The sequence below is a fragment of the Erythrolamprus reginae genome, chromosome 2 (assembly GCF_031021105.1).
Source record: "Erythrolamprus reginae isolate rEryReg1 chromosome 2, rEryReg1.hap1, whole genome shotgun sequence".
Classification (NCBI taxonomy): Eukaryota; Metazoa; Chordata; class Lepidosauria; order Squamata; family Dipsadidae; genus Erythrolamprus; species Erythrolamprus reginae.
The window spans coordinates 108,825,643-108,846,351 of record NC_091951.1 but is presented as its reverse complement, the minus strand read 5'-3'; the positions used below and the strand labels follow the sequence as shown (position 1 = coordinate 108,846,351).

The 20,709-nt window shown below is 41.1% G+C and overlaps 1 protein-coding gene across 3 annotated transcripts in view; it reads right to left on the bottom strand.

Moving 5' to 3' along the window:
* CAMK2A (calcium/calmodulin dependent protein kinase II alpha) overlaps nt 1-20,709 on the bottom strand; it is a 177,991-nt gene that overhangs the window by 81,318 nt on the left and 75,964 nt on the right. For all 3 annotated transcript variants that reach the window (XM_070739068.1, XM_070739070.1, XM_070739071.1), the window contains exon 3: nt 2,253-2,312. In XM_070739068.1, coding sequence (XP_070595169.1) covers nt 2,253-2,312 — 60 coding nt within the window. The remainder of the gene's footprint in view (nt 1-2,252; nt 2,313-20,709) is intronic.

Sequence of the window (20,709 nt, the reverse complement as noted above, 5' to 3'; positions counted from 1 at the left end):
GGCAACAGGAAATAGCCCACCTTGCTACTAAATCCCATCTCATGTATGTGTTTTTGTGTGTGGATGGATAGATAGATAGATAGATAGATAGATAGATAGATAGATAGATAGATAGATAGGCAATAGACATCACGATTTCCAGAACATTAAAAAAATAATATACTAAGCTTTCGTCAGCCCCTGATGACATTGTCAAGGTGTGAGATCTCCATTGAAGAGATGCTTGCTTTTATGCAATTCCAATCGATTGAGTCATTGCACACATCATAGGCCCATACCCTTTCCTCCCTCTTGTAATTGGCTTTGTTGTTTTTGCCTTAGTCATGCTGACTGATGGCGATGTAATTTTGGTTGTTTCTTTTCCCATTGTGCATATTCAATGGGGATTTTACACTTTGACAATGTCAACAGGGGATGATGAAAGCTTAGTATATTAATTTTTTTAAAATGTTCCAGAGATGGTGATGTCTATCGTTTCTTCATCTATAACTATACCTGCCACTCGCATTTTTATATGCATAAACTTCAATAAAAGAAAGATTTAGAGGCAGGCTACTATCACAGAGGCAATTAACATTTGCATTAAGGCTACTATCACAGGTCAGTTGATAATCTGGACAAGTTAATGATGAAAAAGTCCATTGGGAAGAACCTGTCAAGACTCTTCAAACCAAAGCTAATATTTGATAAACCTGGATCTGAGTTGTAATCATTTTAGATTGCAAATTGTGGCCTATTCCCTTCCTTCTATTACAAAACACTAAAAGAAAAAGAATGTGTGTGTGGGTGTTTGCAGAGGAAACTGAAAACAAGGAGGGGGTTAATACATATGGAAAAGCACTCTCAAACATATTTTTATGAGAAAAACAATTAAAGGAGAAGGAATGAGACAACACTAGCACTAAAGAGCACTGTAAAATTCTTGCTGAATATATTTTTATGTTAATGATCTCTCTTTAACAGCACATTATCTGATTAATTGAACACACATTTGCAAATTTGGAAATAGTCCTAGGTCAGCATGGTTAAGAACGATGGGAATTATAACTCAAAAGATCCCAGGGTACAATAAATTGGGAAAGGCTGTCAGAGAAGATCTAATTTATTTAATTTATTTATTTATTTATTTATTTTGTCCAATACACAATGAGAGTTTTAGTGGGTATGTATGTGTATGTATATATATGTATATATATGTATATATATATATATATATATGTCAAATGTTTTTTTAGCTGGAATTTTAAAATTAAGCAGCACGAAGCTTATAACTTCAGCCTGATGATGGTGAATGTGATTTCACCGAAACGTCGCATAGACACTCAAAATATTACATGGGGCAAAACCCGAACTCAGAACAATCTACATACATATATCCGTAAAAATCTACGAAAACACACACACACACACACACACACACACATATATATGTCACATGTTTTGTTTTGGTTTTTTTTGCTGAATTTGAAAATTAAGGGAGACTAGAATAGATCTATTTCGGCCTTATTTTGGCCTCATCAGCTAGCCATACCCACTGGGATTTGAACCTGCAACCTTTGCCTTGTAAGGCAGAGAATTATCTTCTAGGCTACTGTATCCAATCCCTTCAGCTTTGCACCAGGGAAGGGTTACATATTTTTGTGTCGAATCACCATATATATATATACACATAGTAAAATTCATGATGAAGGTTATAGAGGAGATACTCATAGTAAAATATATCTATGAAAGAATAGAAAAGAAGATATAGTAATAGAACAGATCAATGAAAGAATAGAAGAAGAGATATAGGAATAGAAGAAAGGTATAAGAGATATAGGAGAGCAATAGGACAGGGGACGGAAGGCACTCTAGTGCACTTGTACACGCCCCTTAATGACCTCTTAGGAATCTGGAAAGGTCAACCATAGATAATCTAAGGGTAAAGTGTTGGGGGTTTGTGGATGACACTATGGAGTCCGGTAATGAGTTCCACGCTTCGACAACTCGGTTACTGAAGTCATATTTTTTACAGTCAAGTTTGGAGCGGTTAATATTAAGTTTAAATGTATAATTAAATGTATAAGTTAATGTATAACTCCATGAGAGTAAATGGAAACTACTGAATGAACAAACAGAACCAGTTAATATTTGCCTTTGAAATATACAGTATGAGTGGTATATATTGGGTTCCCATTATTTACCAGAAATGAAAGAAAGGTGTAACAGAAGCATGCACAATCCCTTGGAAAGAATAGAGAGTTTTTTCCTACCTATGTTAGGATGTTTCAGAAGGCGGCAGATCCGAGCCTCTCGTTCTAGCTTCTGATGATCTGTCAGGAAAGAAATTCACAAATCAGCATGGGAGAGAGAGAGAGATGCCCAATGACAAATGGGATTTCCTCCTATTATTATTATCTTGGGATTTAGAATATGCAAATACAGTTAACAGTGAATAACATTTGAAATGGTGTACATCTTCACAGTACAGAATCAGAAAGTTACTTGAAAGGTTAACATAGGATATCAGCAACAACCATTAAAGTCATTCAGAAAGATACTTGAGGGAATTAAGGGATACACTGGTAATAGTATAGGACATGCCACACCGACTATTCACATCCTCTGCTCTACCTATCTGTGCATATGTGTGTGACCTCCCCCATCCTGTCCCACTCCATGCATGGGTGCACAACCCACCCGTTACCCTATTTTTTGACTTTGGGTGGGCCCAGTAGGCTGATTTTCAGCCTTCCCGAGGTTCCGGAGGCTTCCCTACAGCCTGAGGAGGGCAAAAATGCCCTCCTGTTTCTGACCTCCAGAGGCGCTCTGGAGGTCAGAAACAGCCCACTTCCCAGTAGGCAAGTTGTTTATTCTCCCCAGACTCCAGACGCTTTGTTTGAGCCTGGGGTGGGGGAAAATGGCTACCAAAATTTTTACTATCACACTGTGGCTGTGGCTTATGCAGGACGGCCTGCAATTTCTTTCAACATCATTCAGTGCAAATTGGGTGCTCTGTGGTGGAGCTCCATTTTTGATACTCCACTGCGTTCCTCCCTGTCTGGGTAGTAGCCCACCCATGGGCCTCCCTCTCTAACGCCCCCTAGAGGCCAAAAATACCCTGCATAAGCTAAAAATCAGATGGCCAGTACGCAGATGTACGCTGGAGCTGAGCTATGGCAATGGCTCCCATGCTGACAGATATGACTCCATGTGCCACCTGTGGCACATGTGCCATAGGTTTGTCATCACGGGCATAAGATATCTCAGAGCTAAAAGTAGCTGCAGGAGATTGCAGGTATGGAAATCAGTCAGCCTTATAGTCCTCCGTTAAGTAATCCTAGACTTACTCCGAAGCAACTCCACTGACCTTCATAGGATTGATTATAAGCTAAGTAATGTTGGGCATTACTTGAACTAGAAGACTATCAAGAAAGCCCAGGGATGTAAATTCTGCTGAGAAGTTAAACAAGGAATCTTAGATGATGCTTCTATGAAAATTGACTCATTCCATTTGCCCTGAGTCACTTATAAACATACATCAACTTGTGTTGAGATGAGATAAGGGAAAGTTCACACAGGTCTTAATCCTCTTGTGCTGTAACTGTGCCTCAGTGTTTGGGGACGGAGTCTCACACCACAGCAGAGGTGACAAACATCAAAAGCTAAGCTGTCTTAGTAAGAACATCACACTCTTTTCTTTGCTGTTCTGTTTTTTAGGTGGCTTTTGTTGTTGTTAGTCTATTCCAACAGATATATAGAAATAAACCATGAAATCTCTTTTCTTTAAAAAACCTGTTGCATGCTTGAAAAACCTCGTGCAAATGTATCTGAAATAGCTGAAAATCTTCTACTGGTGTTTTAGTGACTATCTGTTATGTGAAAGAAAAATAAGATTGCTTAAACCAATGTTTTCTTTTTTTAATTTTAATTTTTTGAAAAAGTTTTATTATTTTTCAAATATATTTTAAAACAAACAAGAAAACAACAATGAAAAAAATAAATTAAAAAAGGACAACCCCCCCCAAAAGAAATTGTAATATCAGCAAGCATTCATTATTTCTGCATTGCTACATCAGATATTTCATTAATTCCTATAATAATATACATATTAATTAATTACAGTAATATTCATATTAATTCATACAATCACAAAATCCCTATTCAAACCGTTCATATTATACATATTTATATTCTTTGTTTTACTAATGTTTATGTATCTTTTGTGATCTTTTTATTTCTGTTTCTTAACTCAATGCATCTATGCCATTGGGCCCATATTTCGTAATACTCAGAATCTTTTTGGCCCCTTAATTCAATCATCAGTTTGTCCATTTTGGAACAGTTATATATTTTGTTCACCCACATCCACCCCCACAGTCCTTGGGGCAGGAGCTGGCCCAGAGCCAACCACAACATTTGGTAGGGAAGGTTTGCCTATTTGCCGATTATGCTAAAGTGTGCAATAGGGTTGATATTCCTGGAAGCATCTGTAATATGGCAAATGATTTAGCTTTACTAGATAAGTGGCCAAAGCAATGGAAACTGAAGTTTAATGTTTCCAAATGTAAAATAATTCACTTGGGCAAAAGGGAATACACATTACCTAATAAGGGCTAAAACCCTTCACCATACCATGATGAAGAAGAAGGTGGCAGAGGTATCTTTTCGAAGAGGGGCACCACAGAAATCAAATAAATAAATAAATAAATAAATGAATGAATGAATGAATGAATGAATGAATGAATAAAATAAATAAATAAATAAATAAATAATCTTTCTCCTTTGAAAAAGTCTAAAACAATGGACTATATAAAAGTTTACCTAGCAGAACAATTTTTTTCTCAGTTTTATACATTAGCAGAGAGTTTAGCCCAATGGTTAATGTCCAAGACAGAAATTGGGAGGCCGTGAGTTCTAGTTTTAGTCCCACCCAGCCAGTCACTCTTTCTCAGCTCTAGGAAGGAGGCAATGGCAAACACTTCTGAAAAACCTTGTCAAAAAAACTGCAGGGACTAATCCAGACAGTCATCAGGAGCCACACTGATTTAAAGATGTAAAATAACAGGATTATTATTATTATTAAATTTCTATACCCCAGATGTCACAGTTCAAGGTGGGAAGATAAATACAATATCAGAAAAACATAAAGCCAACTTACCAGTTTACACTATTACTAAGTCATAATAAGAAAGCTGTGATTTTAAATTGTGTCTATTGCCTGTAGGATGGTTTACCAAAATGGATTTATAGTTACCGTCATAATACAAAGTGACAGAAAAATGAACTATTGAGATTGAACCTGAGGTATTTGGCTCAGCTAGATTCCACTCATATATTAAGTATGTCCATACTATAGTTTCTAATACGTTATGGACCCATGTGGAAGAAATAACAATAGCAATAGCACATAGAACTTTTATACCACCTCACAGTGCTTTACAGCCCTCGCTAAACGTTTTAGAGCCACCATATTACCCCCAATAATCTGGGTTCTCATTTTACCAGCCTTCGGAAGGATGGAAGGCTGAGTCAGCCATGAACCTGGTGAGATTTGAACTGCCAAATTGCAGTCACTTGGCAATCAGCAGAATTGTAGTCTAACCACTGTGCCACCTTGGCACAAATAGTTGTTTCTGAGGATCTTTCCTCCTGGTCTTGCTCCTAACTTTGCTATAGGATTTTATAATTGTCGACATTTTAATTGGTGCTTCTGTAAATTAACTTGGTAACTGGAAGGTAATTGCCAAAAGCAATTACATTTTTCCTAGTGGATGGAAGAACTCTCACCCCCTAGCCCCCCCCCCAGCACGCCTACATGTTGCTCTGCATACATTCAGAGGCAATGCAGCAATAAGAGTTTGAGTGTAGCCTTGGTGGCCATCAGTTAATTGTAACACGCACAGCAGTGCTTCTGTTCCTCTACAAGTGTTTTTCTCCTTTGCTGAAAGAAGAAAAGACATTTTAAAAACAGTGCTGGTAAAAGAAATGAATGCATAATTAGAATGGAAAACTTTTTTTTTCCTCGATCAATTTTAAATAACTTTTTCTTTTAAGGACGTGACCTTTTGTATTTTTTTTCTATTTTCATAATGATTTTTGAAAGAATCCTTATTAACTAATATAAACAAACATGGTGTGAGCAGAGAACACAACAAAAATCAATCTAAAGGTGATCAAATAAATTTCTAAGAGGTGAGTTTTTATTTTTATTTAGTATAGAAGTTTTAGACATTTTAATCCTTTAAGGATCCAATTCCTATCCAAGCTGGTCTTTCCCTCGATAACTGAGGTTGTTCAGGCAATATTCATTTGCGTCGGATGCGGAATAAGCACACGGACCACAAAGCTGGGTTTTATGGGTCACTTGATTTATTTAAATCTGGACCTGCAGAGGAAGCCAATGGGGCAGAACTTCCGTTCCAAACATACTTGGGCAACTTAAGGGCAAAGGCTAATTACTGAACAAGGGAAAGTCGCCCTTGATCTTGGTCTTGACTTTCCCTTGCCATCTGCCACGCCCAAGGTGTGTGGGAAGGCTCACCCCCATTTGTGGGCTAGTGGCGAATGAGCCCCAAGGGCACCCCCTCCCCAAAGCTCAGGCAAATTCTGCCCGGAGCTTCTGGTGAGGGGGAGCCCATGACCTTCTGAAAGGTGCCCTAAAGGAGATCACACAGTTGCTGCTATCCCCTTTTTCTGCCCCATACCGCCATCCCAGTGACCAAGACAATTCAAGCCAATTAACCCTTTCTTGCAAGGAACTAATCCTAAGCACATCCTAACCTCTCCCATCCCCAGACCCAGTGTGGAGTAGGCAAAAAACCCGGCCATAACCTAAACAGCAGTATGGCCACTAAAAATTCCTACTCGGCCCCTGAAGACGACCAGTAATCACACTGATATCTTGGGGAGGGCGGGCGGCTGCCTGCAATGGGGGCTGACGAGTTCAAAATGGAAAGGGCGGAAAGCAGCGCCCCATCGCTTTTAAGCAAGGGGCTCTCCACCTGACCCCCAGCAAGCCTTGTGCTGAGCGCAAGGCCTCATGGGCGATCACATGTGTTATTGCGCGACCGTCCATTACAAGCTTCCAACGGTGGTGCCTAGTGCATGCGGCCCCCGCCGCAAATGCAAGCAAGCCGAGAGCGGACAGCTTTTTACTTATATACACACAGAGAGACACATACACACACATAGAGAGAGAGTATATAGGGGTGTGGGGGTGTATTCCAGCATAACTCTGGAATACCTCCAGCAAAAGCCTTGGTGGCACAGTGGTTAGAGTGCAGTACTGCAAGCTGCTTCTGCTGATTGATGGCTGTTCTTCAGCAATTCAAATTTCACCAGGCTCAAGGTTGACTCAGCCTTCCATCCTTCCAAGGTGCATAAAATGAAGACCCAGATTGTTGGGGGTGATATGCTGACTCTGTAAACCACATAGAGAGGGCTGTAAAGCATTGTGAAGCAGTATATAAGTCTAATTGCCACCAAATACACACACACACACACACCCCTAGGGGTGTTAGGTATGTCTTTCCCCCACCGTATTTGTTTCCAGATAGTAGTCATCTGCGAGGCTGTGCGGAGCCTCACCTCCAGACCTGCAGGGAGTCTAGCAGCCACTATTGCTGCCATTCTGGGAGCTGTGCGATGACCCATTCTCTGGCCAGCAGAGCAGTGATGGGTTGAGCAGGCTCCATCTGCCCATCCATGAGTGATGCTCAGCTTCCTCCAAACTGGCTGTCCAACCAATGGGATCACCGCCCGCAACACAGCCCAAGGCGAGACCCGCTGCTGCCGCCGCCTGTTCGGCTTCCCCTGGTTGCTATGGAAGCCTCAGTGTCACACCAGTTTCTGAGCAGCGCTGTTCCTGAGTCCCAGCAGAGTGTCCCCATACAGCAGCTGGGGGGTACCGCCATGCCTGAAAGGGAGCCCCAACGATGATGGTGCTCGCTGGCCCTGCTGCACGAGAAAGGCATCTGAGCTGAGTGGCAGAGGTGTAGTGGGCCTATAATGTGTGTACCAAATTTGATTGAAATTGCTGGAGGCGTTCCAGAGTTATGCTAGAATGCACACACACAGAGACACACACACAGAGAGAGACATACACACCCCTGGGAATGTTTGGGGTCTCTGCCCCCCCCCAGTATTTTGTCTAGTACAGGATTGGGATAAATAAATACCTGGGCAACACCGGGTTATCAGCAAGTACATAACTTTAAAAAAACCAAGATAAAAACAGCAGCAAATCCAAAAGGAACACAGGATGTTCACTCAAATCATGTTAGGTACAGTGTCAGTTCAGCTACTGTGATTTATACTTTGTGGCTTGAGTCAGCCCTCTGAGTTTATGAATTAATGAAAATTTTTGGCTGTCAGCATCAATTGTAATTTAGTAGTGTTAACACTGAGGCATCATTTTCCTCCTTCTTTTTATTGACGGGCAAACAAATTTTCAACTGATTGAGTTCCTTGGAGTTGCATTAGCAACATCATTGTAAAATATAGGCATTTGTTTCATTACGTTGTATAATGTGATAGTTTGTGCATGTGTCTTCGCAATTTGTTGGCTGTCTGGCATATTCAATGCATTTCCTGGGAGCATAATATTCCTCCTTTAAATATTTATGGCCATTGCAATAGCGGACATATGTATAGCTCAGTGTTTCATGTTGAGTTGTTAGTGTTCTCTAAGCTACATTTTGGGGTTGGCACAGACATTATTATATAATATCACCAATGCAGGAGACAGGAAAAGTGAATGGGATTTATGATTTGGGCATGTCAATTGATCCCAGTATTATTCCATCATTACCTGAACCAGGGTAGAAAAAAAGGCCAATGTTTGCCTCCACAAATAGTTTTCTATTCAGAGGTGTGAGGTCCATAGTGTGAACTGCAATCTGAGGATGGTGCTTCAAAACTGAAAAGTGAAGAAGTGTTTGTTCTTTCCTCTGTGTGCCTCCATTTTAAGAGGAACATGTCTTTATGCAGTTATTTCCCACTCTAGTTTTCCACTGGGGAGGTTGCCTCCCATCACACTCACTGCCTTCCATGGATCTCTGCAAAAATGAGAAAAATTTATCCAAACATTTGCATCCCTAATGGGCTGTTGTGTGGCAGGGTTTACAGAGGCCAAAGCAAACCCTTTAAGCTGGGTTTCGTGAGTGAATACGATTTGTAGCTGATGCAGCTTTAATTATTTCAGAATTCCATCATCTCATGCCACTGAGTCTGACAGGCAGCTCTTTCATAATTGAACACTAACACTTTTTCCTATTTCAGTCTTTCTGCATCTCTACTTCTGCACCTGCCATGTTAAATCCTAAGTAATCTTTTTCAGTTCTTGGCATTTACATGACTTTTAAAGACTCGTCACTGTGGCACTCCCCTTCCCTCCTCCTTAAACTAGACATAAAATACAACACTTAATATTTTCCATCTCATTCTGCTTGTTGAATTCCATCTCCTTCACAATTTTCCTCTATGGTCACTGCTTTATTTTTGCAGTTGGCATCCGCAAGACGGGTTAAGCTGTAATATGTGTTTGAGCATGGTCTAGTGCAGTGATGGTAACCTTTTTTCCCTCGGGTGCTGAAAGTGTGTGAGCGCAAGCTACTGCTCATGCGTGAGTGCCCACAACCATAATTCATTGCCTGGGGAGGGTGAAAACAGCTTTCCCTGCCCCCCAGAGGCCCTCTGGAGGTCAGAAACGGCCTGTTTCCCAACTTCTGGTAGGCCCAGTAGGCTCATGTTTTACCATCCCCAGGCTCCAAAGGCTTCCCTGTAGCCAAGGGAGGGTAAAAACGCCCATCCCCTTGGAGGCTCTCTCTGGAAGCCAAAAATGCCCTCCCAGAGCCTCTGTGCAAGCCAAAAATCAGCTGGCTGACACACACATGTATGTTGGAGCTGAGCCAGGGCAACAGCTCACGTGCCAGAAGATATGGCTCAATGTGGCACATGTGCCACCCATACCATAGGTTCGCAATCACTGGTCTAGTGTGTTGAGTCAACCCACCTAGGACAGCATCGAAATCATTTTTATGGCTAGACATGATGCATAGTAGAAACGCATTTGCATGACATGCCAAGCCATATTGAAATTAATGTACAGATTGTGGTGGAGATGCAGGAGTTACTATCTGGAACTTCCCCTCTCTCTAATATATCAGATATTGTTCTGAAATGGAGCCAATTATCAAGGCATTAGACTGGAATTGCATCAAATCCATGTAAAGGGAGCTTTATTTGCTACCAAATTACAGTCAGGGATAGGGTCCTTTTGAATGCACCCATGCAAAACAATTGTGTGACATTAGAGCATTGCCAGAGTTTTACCAGAGTATTAAACCTACTAGTCCTTATCTTCCCAGTCTTAGCTCTCCTTAAAGAAAGTGATTGGTTGATATTTGTTTGTTTGTTTGTTTGTTCGTTTATTCATTTATTTGTTTATTTGTTTATTTGTTTATTTGTTTATTCGTTTATTCGTTTATTCGTTTATTCGTTTATCCGTTTATCCGTTTATTCGTTTATCCGTTTATTTGTTTATCCGTTTATTCGTTTATTCGTTTATTCGTTCAGTCAGTCAGTCAAGTACATATTTGATAACGTACATAAGTATAATATTATTTATGTACATAAGATGGCTACAGATAAAAGGGAACACTTAGGCAGGACGGTAGACATGCTGGTGCACTTATGCACAACCCTTACTGACCTCTTAGGAATGGGGTGAAGTTAACAATAGACAGTTTTGGGGATTTTGGGGAGGAAACCACAGATTCAGGTAGTGAGTTCCAGGCATTACACACTCTGTTGCTGAAGTTGTATTTTCTGCAGTTGAGTTTGGAATGGTTCACTTTGAGTTTGAATCTATGCTCATGTATTGAAGTTGAAGTAGACATTGACAGGAAGGATGCTGTAGCAGCTAATTTTATGAGCTACACTTATGTCATGCCAAAGGCGACATAGTTCTAAATTTTCTAGTCCAGAATTTCAAGTCTGGTTGTGTAAGGTATTCTGTTGTGAGCAGAGGAGTGGAGGACTCCTCTCATAAAATATCTCTAGACATGCTCTATTGTATTTATGTCCTATATGCAGTGTGGGTTCCAGACAGATGAGCTGTATTCAAGGATTGGTCTGATGAATGTTTTGTATGCTTTGGTTAGCAGTGTAATATTACCAGAGAAGAAGCTACATAAGATTAGGTTAATAATTCTTAATGCCTTTTCGGTGATGTTGTTTCAGTGAGCTTTGACACTTAGATCATTAGATATGAGTACTTCAAGGTCTTTGACAGAGTGAGGGTCGTCTGCAACATCACGTCCATTCAGCTTGTATTTCGTGTCTTGTTCTTTTTGCCAATGTGCAGGACAGAGTATTTGTTGGTTGAGATTTGGAGTTGCCTGATGTTCAACCATTCTGACACAGTCAGGGTCTTTTTGAAGGGTAGCAGTGTTGTTGGTGGTGTTAAAAAGTTTTACATCATCGGCGAAGAGAACTCAGTTTTTTATAATATGATTGCAAAGGTCATTTATTTAAAGTATTGGTTCTTGAACGCTGCCTTGGGAAATACCACTGTTAACAGGTACAGAATTTGATAGGGAGCTCCCTATTTTGACCTCTTGTTGTCTGTTTGACAGGAACACAGCTATCCATTTATGTAGGGGTCAAGGGATGCCATAGGATTTTAGTTTCAGAAGTAGTTTTTCATGTACCACTGAGTCTAAGGCTTTACAGAAGTCTACGTAAATTGCTTCTATTGTTTTGTTCTGATCAAGTTTTGAGGTCCATATGTTTTTGCAGTATACTAGTTGTAGACTATAGGATACGTTTTTCCTGAAATCGAATTGCTTGTTTCAGAGTAGAATATTTCTAGGTGAAGGGTAATGGATTGGTTTATGATTGATTCCATAACTTTGCAGATGATGCAGCATAGAGAGATTGGTCTGTATTTTTCAACTAGGCTGGCATCTCCCTTTTTAAATGAGAGGTATAAATGAGAATGCAAGTAGCTTTGAAGAAGGAATCAGCAGCCATTATGAAAATGTGACCTTATCTTAGAAAAACAAGAAAAGGGGCGACTCTTTTCAATATAAGAAGAAAGAAGAAAGAATCTTTGTCAGGCTTTATATACAGTAAGAATTCATCAGACTTCCAGTCATTCTTGTGATGTCTATTTCCTGGAATGGGCTGTCTTGAAGGGCTCACTGGAGGAGAGTGACATAAATTGAAGGAAATCTAGCAATCTCTTTCTTAGCGTGGCTTATAAATATGGACAGCACAGTGTGCCAACATATTATCAGTGCTTGGATAAGGACAGCCAAAGAAAGAAGCATGTTTTACATTAGTTTTCAGCCATCTAAAAGCCTAAGGCAGGGGTCGGCAACTTTAAACACTCAAAGAGCCACAAAGGTCCAAACGAGAATTCTCCCCCCTTTAATTCTGGAACTGCCCGGAAGTCCGGTTCACCCACTGTAGTCTCCTCCTAGTACAGCATCCTTTTTCCTCTACCAGTCCTAACCAAAAGCCCTACCAATTGTGGAACTGATCCCTTGCCATAGAGTCTCCTCCTGGCATCCCTTGCTTTCCCCCTCCAAACCAGAAGCTCCTCTCAAAATTGTGGTGTTGACCAGCAACAGGGAGCCGCAGCAGAGGGATGAAAAAAACCACACGCAGCTCCAGAGGCACAGGTTGCTGATCCTTGGCCTAGGGAATAGCATTTTAGTCCAATCAGGATAAGATGGCCAGGGGAGACTGCACTTGATGTTTTGTGGAAGACTTAAAGGCTGACAAAGGCAATACGATAGTGCCTACATGGAACTGTCTTCTTCTCCCTCTTCTAGGGATTTCATTTTAATAGCTGATGTGATGCATTAGCATTTCTGCTTCAGCGTGGTAGGAAAACCCATCATTACTAATTTCTCATCACAGATAGCTCCAAGAATTGCAAAAGGGTTGAAATTTGATGAAGGGTTGAAATTTGATGAAGCGTGGGATCTCTAGTGAATGAGGCTCAGGTTTGCATACCTCAACCATAGTCCTGCTTGCTGGATATTGTTCCCATGATGAAACTCTTCTGCCATTGACTTAGAGAATAATACTTTGAGTTTTCTTTGTAATTTTACCTATATCTATAAAATTCAAAATGGTGGAAACAAATTGAACTAATACACCTGTTCAGGAACAGACTGTAATCATGAATGCAATCCTGTGCAACTTGTATCATATTGAAGCAAGCCTCACAGAGTTAAGCAGAGCTTTCTCCCAAGCAAATAGGTACAGGGTTGTAACTTCACTAGCATTCAAAGCCAATTTATTAGGTGCAATGAGTTAGTTGTATGTATAAAAGGGTAAAAACAACTGAATATTATTTTGTTATTTATACTCATGAGTACTATGTGCTCAAATTGCAGGACCTCAGGTAATTTTCAATATGTAGTCATTATTGATCAAAACTGTTAACAGTATATTCATAAATAAAGTTGTGTTTTGTTCTGTGTTGTTTCAGTTCTTTTCTGTTATAACACAGCAATTTGGTCTTGTCCTCTAGTCTAAAAGAACTTGAATAGGTACAATGATAGGCATCTGTTCCTAACCATAAGGTCACACAAAATAGAACAGAACAGAACAGAATAGAATAGAATGGAATGGAATGGAATGGAATTATTTATTAGCCAAGTGTGATTGGACACACATGGAATTTGTCTTTGGTGCATATGCTCTCAATGTACATAAAATAAAAGATACATTTGTCAAGAATCATGAGGTGCAACACTGAATGATTGTCATAGGGTACAAATAAGCAATCATGAAACAATCAATATTAATATAAATCGTAAGGATACAAACAACAAGTCACAGTCATACAGTCATAAGTGGGAGGAGATGGGTGATAGAATGATGAGAAGACTATGCAATGCCACATTATAAACTCTGACTTTTGTACTTCCGTGACACAGTCTTTTACTACGTCTAACAATTTTGCTGCTTCTTATTTAAAAATTATATTTTTCCATATAATGCAGTGGTAGATTAGATGCCTATGAATAGTGCTTTTTTATAAAAAAAATGGTAAGAAACAAATTGTTTCTAAAGTGCTCAAGCTAGTTGTATCTGCTGCCACTGAAAAAGCAGCTTGTTGTACTGCTCATTATGTACTCCAGCACAAGGACCAATTCTCTCACCTCATGGAGGAACAAATGTTCTTCTTTCATCTAACAAACATTTGGGAGAATGAATACGGAACATTGAAGAAGGCTTTTGTATTGTGACACTTGAGGCAGCTGTGAACATTCTTGCAATTATGCCGGAATCACTGTCTCGGGCAAACTTAGCACAACAAACTTAATCTAGACACTACCATTCACAAGTCTTTACTCATGAAATTGGCAACTCAAAATCTTACTGGTCAGAGAAAATATTGCCATTTTCAGTAACACAAAGTTACAAGTCGCTTCACCCCTCCTTCTTGTCCTGCCTGGAATCCATGACTTCTTGAGCCTTGAGAGTACTGGCAGAGTTTCATTGCATCGATGTCCCTTCTGCATCAGCTAAATAGGTTATGGGCACTAAAGCCAATTGATGCTTGGGAACACTGTGCCAAGCCTGATGCCTAGCTTTGGCATCCTGTTTCATGACCAAAATCAGCCATAAATCATTTACAAGTTAGGAAGCCAGGGAAGAGCAAAGCCAAATTGGAAGCTCCCGGGGGGGGGGGGGGGGGGACACATCGTTTATTTTTATTTATTTATTTATTTATTTTGTCCAATACACAATGAGGGTTTAAGTGGGTATATATCTATATACACATAGTAAAATACATGATGAAGGTTATAGAGGAGATATTCATAGTAAAATATATCTAAGAAATAATAGAAAAGAAGATATAGTAATAGAACATATCAATGAAAGAATAGAAGAAGAAATATAGGAATAGAAGAAAGGTATAGGAGTTATAGGAGAGCAATAGGACAGGGGACGGAAGGCACTCTAGTGCACTTGTACTTGCCCCTTACTGACCTCTTAGGAATCTGGATAGGTCAACCGTAGATAATCTAAGGGTAAAGTGTTTGGGGTTTGGGGATGACACTATGGAGTCCGGTAATGAGTTCCACGCTTCGACAACTCGGTTACTGAGGTCATATTTTTTACAGTCAAGTTTGGAGCAGTTAATATTAAGTTTAAATCTGTTGTGTGCTCTTGTGTTGTTGTGGTTGAAGCTGAAGTAGTCACCGACAGGCAGGACATTGCAGCATATGATCTTGTGGGCAATACTTAGATCATGTTTAAAGCATCTTAGTTCTAGGCTTTCTAGGCCCAAGATTGAAAGTCTAGTCTCATAGGGTATTCTATTTCGAGTGGAGGAGTGAAAGGCTCCTCTGGTGAAGTATCTTTGGACATTTTCAAGGTTGTTAATGTCTGAGATGCGATATGGGTTCCAAACAGATGAGCTGTATTCGAGGATGGGTCTGGCAAAAGTTTTGTAAGCTCTGGTAAGTAGTGTGAGATTGCCAGAGCAGAAGCTACGTAGGATTAGGTTTACAACTCTTGAAATCTTCTTGGCTATGTTGTTGCAGTGGCCTTTGGCACTTAAATCTGTTTAATATCTGTTGTGGCCCATTTGCATCTTGTGCAGCTTATCACGGATTCTGAGGATTGAGAGACGGGTGTGGGTTGGTATCCTAGGCCAGTGTACTTGGCATTCAAGTCTGATAGTGAGGAGATAAGAGAGGATGTGGAGTCAGAAGGTGAAAGCCAACCAGGGTTTGTTACAAATCCAGAGGTGCCTATGAGTGACTCAGGAGGAGAGGAAGAGACTCTTCTTGATGCCAAAATACACACAAGTATCAGAAGGCATGAATGGCTGAGCAGGAGGAGGTCTCTGCATGAATAGATCTCTAAAACACTTGGCTATGCCATGGGTATTTAATGGTTAGTCTTGTGACGAGTGAGTGTGGAAGTTAACATTCTAATGTGAGCAATAACTGTTTGGATTTGGCTCTTGGATTATTTACGTGAATTACAAAGCAAGAAGGGGAAATCTTGACATCCGGGCTTCCTGCCAACTCAGAGTGAGTCATGTTAATTAGAGATTGGATCAAAGAGAACTATTTGAGAGTTTTGACTTTATGTTTGAGACTTTAATGAACAGCTGATATGAATGGACTTGTTTCTTGCTTTGCTGATACATTTTACACAGTTAAACCTTTCTGATACTAAATTATTAGAAATACATGCTTAAATCTTGGCAAAGCCATGTGTGTGGACATATTTATTGGGGGGGGGGGGCTCATCGCTTGGACAGGACAATGTCACAAGACTGAACACTGCGATTCTAGTACAATGTCAAAGGTACAATGAGCAGGTCCAGACAATCAAGAAATAGTTTTGGTTTGAAGCTACATAGCAACACTGAGAACCAATAACAATTACTATAGATTTAAAATTCTGATATAGAGTCATCATGCTGTCTTCAGACAATGGGACAAAACATTAAAATAGTTTTTATTTGTTTTAAATAATTATATTGAAATTGTTCCATGTTGAATTATCCTGCAATAAATTCATCGCAGCAAGTAGTCCCATTCCAGCACTGAATAACACAGTGATAGTTGTCATTACTATTATGGGTGTGCCATTCATACTGATGGGATTCCAGAAGTCTGATCTAGCATGCATGGTCCCCATGATCATTTCCTAGTTTATTTATGGTGACGCCTTAGTTATTTAGTGCTGGTACTACCATTCTCTTGCAGCCTTTATTTATTTATTTATTTATTTATTACTTAGATTTGTATGCCGCCCCTCTCTGAAGACTCGGGGCGGCTCACAACATGTAGAAACAAATCATGGGTAATCAGACAAGTTTAAAATGTTTAAATATTAAAAACCCCATATGCTAACAGACACACACACAGACATACCATGCATAAATTAAACGTGCCCAGGGGGAGATGTTTCAGTTCCCCCATGCCTGACGGCAAAGGTGGGTTTTAAGGAGTTTACGGAAGGCAGGAAGAGCAGGGGCAGTCCTAATCTCCGGGGGGAGTTGGTTCCAGAGGGCCGGTGCCGCCACAGAGAAGGCTCTTCCCCTGGGGCCCGCCAACCGACATTGTTTAGTTGACGGAACCCGGAGAAGGCCCACTCTGTGGGACCTAATCGGTCGCTGGGATTCGTGCGGCAGGAGGCGGTCTCAGAGATATTCTGGTCCGATGCCATGAAGGGCTTTAAAGGTCATAACCAACACTTTGAATTGTGACCGGAAATTGATCGGCAGCCAATGCAGACTGCGGAGTGATGGTGAAACATGGGCATATCTAGGTAGGCCCATGACTGCTCTCGCAGCTGCATTTTGCACGATCTGAAGTTTCCGAACACTTTTCAAAGGTAGCCCCATGTAGAGAGCATTACAGTAGTCGAACCTCGAGGTGATGAGGGCATGAGTGACTGTGAGCAATGAGTCCCGGTCCAGATAGGGCCGCAACTGGTGCACCAGGCGAACCTGGGCAAACGCCCCCCTCGCCACAGCTGAAAGATGTTGTTCTAATGTGAGCTGTGGATCGAGGAGGACGCCCAAGTTGCGGACCCTCTCTGAGGGGGTCAATGATTCCCCCCCCAGGGTAATGGACGGACAGATGGAATTGTCCTTGGGAGGCAAAACTCACAGCCACTCCGTCTTATCCGGGTTGAGCTTGAGTCTGTTGACACCCATCCAGGCCCCAACAGCCTCCAGGCACCGGCACATCACTTCCACCCCAAGCCTTGGATTGGGGTGGAGCTTACTTGCTGTCAATCATTCTCCCATGCTTCACCCTATGTTCCATGGTTGGATTCTAACTTACCTCACTACTGGCTCACTTTCTCCCATGTAATGTGCATATGCAGTGCCAAAAAATCCATATTTTTTTTTAAAGCCAAAAACAAAATGGCGACCGCATGCATAGTGCTGGAAAGTCGGCTTCTGTGCATTCTCAGAAGAAGAAAAATACAAAAAAGAGAAATGGCAACACCTATGGACCGGCACATATCTGTGACATCATCATGACATCATCAGAGGGTTGCTACCAGTCCGGACCAGGAAGAACTCACCCCTGATATGTTCCCTCTGCTTATGCTGTCAGCAAGGAAGAAAAGCATTGTACATCCATTCAGAAATAGCCAGACTGACACAGAATAGATGCCAAGGGAGAATTGTACTGAGCAAAAACACTGAGAATGCTCCTTTTTACCTCACCCTGCATCCTGCCACTTGCTACTTGAACAGCTTGACAGGTGGCTAAACCTGCCATTCTAAACACTTGGGAGAATTAGGGAGAATGAACAGTGATTGTTTTAGAGTTGTTTCAGAGGTTTCTAAGTACAAAATGATTCAAGCACCCATTTAACCTTAACTCAGAAAATCTCAAATATGAAAAAAAAATTCACTGTGGCCAAATTTACTGTGAAGCCCTCAGAAGGTCACAAATTGGGTGCTAGGAGCCATCCACATCTGTCATAGGATGATAGGAGTCATTAATGTGGCAGGTGAGAGCACTAGGCATTCTATTTAGGATGCTGCCATTTTATCATTTGAATTATAATGAAATGGAGTGGTCATTTTATAACATTAGTGCAGAGTCATTAAGGGCCGCTAAGAAAAATAATGATAGGTCACGTAGACCAGGAGTCCCCAACCCTCAGTCGGTGGTTTGGCACTGGGCTGGGGCATGCCAAAAATGGGGCCATGCAAACAAGCAAAGTTCCATCCATGGGATGCAGGCAGCATGTGAAACCATGGGGAAAAAACCTCTGTCTATGGAAGTGTTGCGGTTAGCTCTGGACCAACTCCTCCCCCAATGACTGTGGATGTGGGGGAGACATCCACATGCCGCAGGCCTGTTTTGCTCCCGGTGGAATCTGCTGCTGAAGCCTCCTCTGACCAAGAAGACATGAGTGACAGGGAGGAGGAGAGTGTGGCAGACAGCTCAGAAGAAGATCAATTATCTAGCCCCTCCTTGGATTTGGAACAAGAGTTAATGATACAGCCACGCATGCGGAGAGCAATGCATAGGCAACAACAACTGAGAGATTATTATCAAAGAAAATGAGGCCACCTGTGGTTGGGTGGGGCTGTGGTAATTAGTGAGGCTGCTGTAAAGAGCAGTGTGTGGGTTTGGCCATTGTGGAGGATTATCTGATCGTTGTGTTTCGTGCCTGCCTTCTGACTTCAACCTTGGTGTGTTGCTTTTTCCCCGCTTTGAAACTAAAGCAGAGCAAAGTGTGTTTCACTTTGTGAAAGAAGAAGGACTGTGAATTACCTCACAGCTGCAAGCTAAGTATCTCAGAACTGATAAGGGACTTGTACCAATTACCAGTTTGTTTGGAGACGAGTGCTCTTTGCTATACAAAAAGAGAACTTAGTTTAAGTGAATTTTCATTAGAAAGAATATTATTTTGAATTTTCAAACGTGTGTGTGTCTGAAACTTGTACCTGTGAATTTTTGGGAAGATTCTACCTGAGAGCCGACAGAACAGGAAGTAGCCAGTGGAGCTCAAAAGGTTGGAACCACTGACTTAGACCACTAACTATAGAGCAGGAGTGTCAAACTCATGCCATCACAATGGTGTCACATGATGTATCAGGACTTTCCCCCCCTTTGTTATACCAGGTGTGGGTGTAGCCAGCCCAATGATGCATCTGGCCTGTGGGCCAGAAGTTTGACAAACCTATCATAGAGAGCTCGTGCTATGATAGCTGAATGAACACCTCTTTCAAATAATTAATTCTCACTGACTTCCATTGTCCATAAGACAGTGAAAACCTAGTTGGTAGTTTCACTCTCGGAATCATGCAACCTGGTGTATAGACCATCTGTCTACTAGGTAAAAACACTAATTCTGGAAGCCAAGGTCCTATTCAAGTTAATTAAAATGTACAAGTCACCTGTGAGCAATTTTTAAAATTCATTTGAGTTAAATTCTCTCTCTGGATCAGTGTTTCCCAACCTTGGCAGCTTTGAGATGGTTGGACTTCAACTCCTAGAATTCCTCAGCCAGGCTTGCAACACTGCTCTAGGATTTTAGCTTTTCCTTCTCCCTTTTCCTTTTGCAAAAAAAAAGTATTTTGTCTGTATAGCGACATTCTGTATAGTGCCTTGTTTTAAAATTCCTGGCTGAAATCTCCATTGTTTAATTGCATCCTTACACTATTTCTTTACTTTCTCTGAAGGATAGTTTCCAAGACCTGGGATATTTAAGCTATGGAAGATTCAAACAGTTACACCCCTACCCTCTTTATTTTCCTAAAATGGAGGGATGTTTAGAAAATCTCCAAGCAAGAGAGTCTAGAGCAGGGGTGTCAAATCACATTGTCATGACAGCATCACGTGACCTATCGGGACTTTTCCCCCCTTTGCTAAACCGGGCGTGGGCGTGGCCAGCATGTGACATATCTGTCAAACTCCCATGGGCTCGGAGTTTGACAGCCCTGGTCTAGAGGATTAGGTGAGGACCGATCAGCGCTATCAGCCTGTCCGAAATTCTTGCAAAGAAGGAGATATGCAAAAAGAAATAAACCTTTCTGTCTCAAGATTTGTCTCAGCTGCAACTTGCCTGGGAATTCAAGGACAAAAACCTAGCTTGATAATATAATCATACTTCATCTCTTCTTTGGGAGCAAACTCATTTCTGGGTCCTTGAGAAGGTGAAACAGCAATAACTATAGTCTGAAAGCAAAATGTATTTACAGAGTCC